The sequence below is a fragment of the Brassica oleracea genome, chromosome C4 (genome assembly GCF_000695525.1).
Source record: "Brassica oleracea var. oleracea cultivar TO1000 chromosome C4, BOL, whole genome shotgun sequence".
NCBI classification, from domain to species: Eukaryota; Viridiplantae; Streptophyta; class Magnoliopsida; order Brassicales; family Brassicaceae; genus Brassica; species Brassica oleracea.
The window spans coordinates 16,192,736-16,199,178 of NC_027751.1; the positions used below are offsets into that span (position 1 = coordinate 16,192,736).

At 32.5% G+C, this 6,443-nt stretch overlaps 1 protein-coding gene across 1 annotated transcript; it reads left to right on the plus strand.

Annotated features, from left to right (window-relative positions):
• The first annotated feature begins 2,746 nt into the window (after positions 1 to 2,746).
• On the plus strand, positions 2,747 to 3,655 carry LOC106337444. The gene is made up of 2 exons (XM_013776549.1): positions 2,747 to 2,941; positions 3,114 to 3,655. Exons 1-2 carry the CDS (start codon positions 2,806 to 2,808, stop codon positions 3,467 to 3,469), a joined length of 492 nt encoding a protein of 163 aa, XP_013632003.1. The 5' UTR covers positions 2,747 to 2,805; the 3' UTR covers positions 3,470 to 3,655.
• Positions 3,656 to 6,443: the final 2,788 nt, after the last annotated feature.

Here is a 6,443-nt window from a genome sequence, read left to right on the forward strand (position 1 = left end):
GTTTGATGTATTCATAGCTACTTGCCAAGATCCAGCCCAAAACATGGAGAGCTCTCAGATTGATGGAAGCCATTAATAGCAATCACCGTACCTTCACTATCTCCACCATCACTGAAGATACCATCATATAGAACCATGGCAAGGTTGTCTAATTTTACTTGTCATCACGTTCATGTATTTCAGGAGCACAGTGAGAACATTCTTCCAAGCAGTGAAGGTGATGTGGGATTGGCAGCATCATCGGTCCCGTTTGGTTTGGGAGACAAAGTCGATGAGCAGATCCTCCAGAGATTTCAGACGCTCAGAACAACCGCAAGCGCTGCCGTGAGTGATTGGAAATATCTATTATATTCCTATCAGCTCGTCAACGTATTTTCTATGCATTTTAAAAAACTTCTATTATCTTTGTTTTCCATCATAAACTTTGGATATTTTTTCCCTTGCATGTTTTCTCTGTTCGGAAATTTTATTTCTATTTTGGATTATTAATGAAACGTCGACGGGTTCTAACTCATTCAAGCTTTGTCAGTGGTGTATTTATTTTGTTTACCTATTTCTGACATTTTTTTGTCCACCATAAACTATTTTTAACAAAGTCGAGTAAAACTCTAAAAATAAATAATTTTGCAACCATATAATTTTATAAATTTTTCTAGAGTTATAAATTTTTTTAAGAAAATAGTTTATTACAATTCTATATTTTTGAAATTAATTTAGGTAAAATAAGAAAATAATTTAATTTATTGTTCGATAAATTGTTTAATTTTTTGAATTCAAATTTTATATTTTGTTCCTTACACTATTTATTTTATATACTAACAACTACCTAAGTAAATACTAAACAACTTCATAAACTTTATCTTTTGAACATGAAAGCGCTAATAACGCTAATGGTCGATCAAATCATTACGAAAATAATGCATATGAATTCGCCGGTCATTCTTACATCAACTTAATCAAACTGTGTGACTTCCAAATGTTATGTTCATCACCATTATATATAACACGGAAAAACAAAAGTGGAAAAAAATAAACGACAAAATCCCGTACACAAAACTACACAACGATCAATAACTTATCCGGCTTCGCGCTTGTGCGGGGGCTATACCCCTAGTTACTACCAATTAGGCTAAATACAACATAAATAATTTTCAGCAACTTTCAACTGAATACACCTGACAAGGATAAAAAGATTTCCACTTGTTTTAACAAAAGTAAAAGTTGACATTCTTTCACCTTCTTTTTCTCTGTTCATTTTTTAATTTATTTTTATTTCATTTTTACTTTGTCTATTATTTTTTAATTTATTTTTATTTCATTTTTACTTTATTTATTATTTTACCACAGTTAAAATAGACTAATGGATCATTTAATTATTTTTCCAAAATTGTAGACTTGTAATCCAAACATCTGTACGAAATGAATCATCTTACATAAAAATAAAACTGAATTTTTCTGAAGGAAATTTGATTTTTGAAAAATTATCGGCATAAGGTGAAATCAAGGTTTTAAAACTAGTTCGGCGCTATGTGTGTAGTCGAGCAGGGCCCATCGCCGCCGAATCAAATAACCAAAGATCTTACAGGAATTAATCGAGGAGTAATTTTAAAGATTTTTTATACTAAATGTAGGATTATATGTATCAAATATTCGCATAATTAACCTTGTTATCACATAGTCTAGTGGTTATTAGCTATATTTCTTAATTCTCTATGCTCGGGTTCGAAGGAAGATGACTCCTTTTTATTTTTATCTTTTTGGGTTAAATATAGAAAATGACGGAGCTAACCTTGTCTTTAACTTCTTTTGTGATTTTTCACATCTGGTACAACGGTTTTTTTCTTTCACAAATTCAATTTGCTATTCTTGTAAATTTTCATCACAATATAACAAATATAAGATAGATTTGTGATTACAAACTAGAAATCTATTTTTTTTTTTTTTGATAAACCCTATCGGATGATCCGGTCGACCCCGAGAGGAACGCACTTAGTGCTACAGAGTGAACTAGTCCGAAAGCGTACCAACTGTCTGACCCGAGTTTAGAATACCTTCCGACTAATGCCTAGGGGTGGACCAATCATCTGTTATGGCCCATCATATAAACCAATTGGGCCGAAGTCCAAGCCCAGACTGGCCAAGTAGTAATAATTTAGTTCTCAGAGGAAATCGAATTCAAAACTGATGTGGATACACACCAAACTCCAAGAAATTGACACTAGGCTATCACCACTTGGTTTACAGACTAGAAATCTACAAAACAAAGAGTTCATTAAGTTCTCTGGTCTACTGGCCGGATAATATAAAATGCCACGATTTCAGACCATTTCGCGCATCTCTGGTGATTAGCCAGCCATATAGATCGGTTTTTCAAATCGAGGATGAAACATTGCCTTTGACCTCCAAATTTTTTGGAAGTTATATACATAAATATAGGCTTCCAAATTATAGAATTTATTTTTTTGCTGTGGTTTTCGAAAAATGTTTATAACTCCCAAAATTTCAGATCCCACTTTGTATATCAACCAGCTATATTAAATCTAAATCTAATATCAAAAAACTCAGATCCCACTTTGCAAATCAATCAGCTATATTAAATTTAAATCTAATGTCAGGGGGATAAGATTTTAGATACACATTCATTTAAAGCCAAACCAACTACCATGCTCGTTTTTTGGGTCCCATTCAGTAATGAAGCAACTGTAAAACTTGTGATAGTCCTTGTATCGTAAAAATATCTCTATTACTTTATATATACACATCTTTCTTGATAATGTGTTCCTCAAGAGATCTATCCCTTCTCCAATGGCTATGCAGTTAAGTTTCCTAGCTTTGTTCCTTCTCACGGCCGCTTTGATCTCACCTTCCCTCGTGGTCTCGGTTTCGCTAGTCGAGGGAAAAGTCTCTTGTAACGACTGTCCCAGTGATTACGATTATTCAGGTCAATTTACTACTAACCCTAAACTATTAGACATTTTTTAGTTTGTGTTCTTAATGTTTAACTTGTACTATAGCACAAAAGGAAATAGAACTCAAGTGACAGGAGACATTGTTATAGTGAACACTCTCCTTGTCATTCAATTAGTGACTAGACTTTTATATCTTCTTTACAGGAATCATGATCAGCGTTAGTTGTAGCCACTCCAAGACGCGTTTCACCGTCTCAACCGACAAGAAGGGCGAATTTATGTCGGAAGTTCCCTCGAGAGTCAAATCGGATTGCGAAGCGGAGCTCCAAGGTAGCTTCAAGCAGCTTTATGCATCCAAAAAGAACATTATGTCGAAGATTGTTAAGCTCGAAGGTCACAAGTATGGTCTCTCTTCGAAGTTGATCTTCTTGAAATCATGTCCAAGAAGCCTCAGATCTTTCAGTTCGTCCAAGACCGTTGATTTGCCTGTTCCTCCGGAGTGGGGTCTGGCTCCCACGAGCTATTATCTTCCCTTCTTCCCCATCATCGGTATCCCATAATTAAGATGCACCGTTTAAACTTATCTTTTGCGGCTTATGTAATATTTAATAATGTAAGTGGAAAGACGTGTATTTATCTTAGCTGTCTTTTTAAGTCCAGGCCTGAACTGAAGTTTGTGTGTGATATTAGTGTACGAAGGTGGTTGATGTTTTCTTTTTATCTATGAAGCATAGTTTAGTAGTAAACCATTTTTGAAAATGTACCAACGATGAGTTGGTCAAAATTTCAAAATTTCAAAATTTTGGGTCATCTACTAGGACTTTAGAGGTCACATTTTTAAATTCCATTAGGAACTGTCTATTACCCAAAGAAGATTTAAACTAAGTGATTTAGACCTCTTCATAAGAGAACATACATGCATATGAATCCAATACATTCTATTCGTTTGAAATGCTTGAAATGTACTGAGGTTTAATTATTATCCTCATACATATTAAATGAGAAGTATTTTAAATGAATTTTTAGGTGTCAATTATAGAGAAAATTTAAGAAAAATTGTTATAATTTGATTGGTAGAAGGATATTTAATTTTTAATTATTTTAATTAGATCTAAAATAAAAGGTAAGTCTAAAATAATTAATATAACTTACCAAATAGTCTAAATGATATTAAAAATAATATTTTATGGTAACTAATTGTCAAAATTATAGAAAGTGTAATAATGTTTGATTAATTCTTTTGATATTTATATACTACATAAAATAATTAGCAGAACACAATTTATAGAAATATATAGATATAATGATTTCATATTCTTATATAAACATTATATTTGTATATAAAAATTATAATAATTATTAATGTCGTATAATGTCTATATAGGTCTTGTAAGTCATTTATAAAAAATAAAACATTTATAAAATTATCTATCATGGCTTACAAAATTATTTTATGTTAATTTTAATTATTTATATGAGTTTATAAACATTTATAAAATAAAAATTCTCTTATATATTAAACGAGAAGTCACTTAAGTGACTTTTGCTTACATGTCGATCATTTGTGAAGTCTTAGGATTTTTTTTTAATAATTTGCTTGGTCGATAATTTTTAATTTATTTATTTTAGTTTAGATTTAAAATAAAAATAAATCAAGAGCCAATTAATATCACTTGCCAAATAATCTAAATTATATTACAAATAATGATTTATGGTAACTAATTGTTGAAATTATATAAAGAATACTAACGTTTGATCAATTCTTTTTTATATTTATAAACTACATAGTATAATGAACGAAACTTTTATAATTTTTAATTATTTTAATTAGATCTAAAATAAAAGATAAGTATAAATATATTTACTAGCTATCACTTGCCAAATAACCTAAATGATATTCCAAATAATAATTAACGGTAGCTAATTTTTTAAAATATAGAAAGTGTAATAATGTTTGATCAATTATTTTTATATTTATATACTACATAAAATTATGAATATTAAACAATATGCAGAAATCGAAAATAATGATTCATATTCATATAAAAATATAGTCGCATCTACAATAATTATTAATCTTTTTTTTTGTCATCAACTTTTACAGATTCAAACTGACTCTGTAAACCAAACTGGTAACTATGCATTCATGTGAACGACGAAAGACGATTGCTTTTTGGCACTGCGTGATAGACTATCCGCCTTTGAATTCTTCGTTTTTGGTACTTGAATGATCTCTGAGCTGATAAAACATCCTTGAAGGGTCCTTATGTCCTCCAAATAATTTGCAAAGGCTATTCCTCCGGTTCCGAAACCATCTTCGCCAATTAAGAACAATCTGTTGCAAACGTAACTCGAAACTGACGCAAATTCCTCATACACTCCATTGCCCAAAGCAAAGCTTCAATCTCGGAGTCAAGAGGAGACAAACTAGCCCTTATTTTTTGTGCCCCTATTAAACCATCAAAATCCTATAGTGTATTATACCAGCCTTGGCCTGAAAAAACTTTATTTTCTATCCAAGAACCATCTGCAAAACACTATCTTCCTGGAATTGATGGTAAGTTTGTTTCCTCTGCAAGTCGTGCTTTTTGTGTGTTCAACACATGTGCTTCAGCCTAAAGCGTTGACTCCGTTTTTGCCAATTTAACGTTTCCATGGGATCAATATCTAGGTTACTGAAAACTTTATGATTCCTTTATTTCTAAATGTACCATAATATCCATGCAAACTGGTGATCATCCATTTTTGGGTAAATTCGCCAAAATAAATTATCTATATTTGTGAAGAGAGCAGTAGTGGGAAAAATAGCTGGATTCGATGGTATCTTTGATAGAGTCCAAATCTGACGCACTGGAGGGCATTTATAAAACACATGGTTTATCGATTCCTCGGAAGCTCCACATCTAGCACAACATATATCCCCTTGTAGACCTCTCGCTTGGAGATTTTTCTTGACTGCTATACACCCTGATACCAATTGCCACAAGAAATGTTTTATCTTTTGTGGACACCGTACTTTCCAGAAAAAAACTTTCAATAAATTAACCGTGTATTTTCCATTTTTTGTGAAATGCCTTCCATCCCTATCCACCATATTTGTCCTACTAAGTGGTATACTTTCTATAATCTTTGCATCCTTAGGATCCACTAAAGCCTGGATTGCATGCGCATTCCAAGTTCGCGAAGCCGAATTAATGAGGGAGGCAACTGTAATATCTCTGGGTAACTGTTTTGGTGTTTTAGATTTGTTGGTCTCGAGCGAATGGTTGGGAGCCAAGGATTATTCCATACAGATATAGATGATCCTGATCCCACCCGTTTAATTAGTCCTTTGCTAACCAGAGATCTAGCCGATACAATACTCTGCCAGCCATATGACGGAGAATATGATCTAATCGGTTCCAGGGGTGATGCATTCCTTAAGTACTGTCCTTTAACAACTCTAGCAAATAACCAATTTGGTTTCTCTGTTAGACGCCATAATTGTTTACCTAACATCTCCGTGTTAAAATCAGTAAGGTACTTAACCCCCCC

Bases quoted from the DNA above. Each gene is read 5' to 3' on its own strand.
- LOC106337444 (XM_013776549.1), top strand. From the start codon at position 2,806: ATGGCTATGCAGTTAAGTTTCCTAGCTTTGTTCCTTCTCACGGCCGCT. The intron at 2,942-3,113 runs GTCAATTTACTA...TCTTCTTTACAG, and splicing joins CAGTGATTACGATTATTCAG to GAATCATGATCAGCGTTAGT.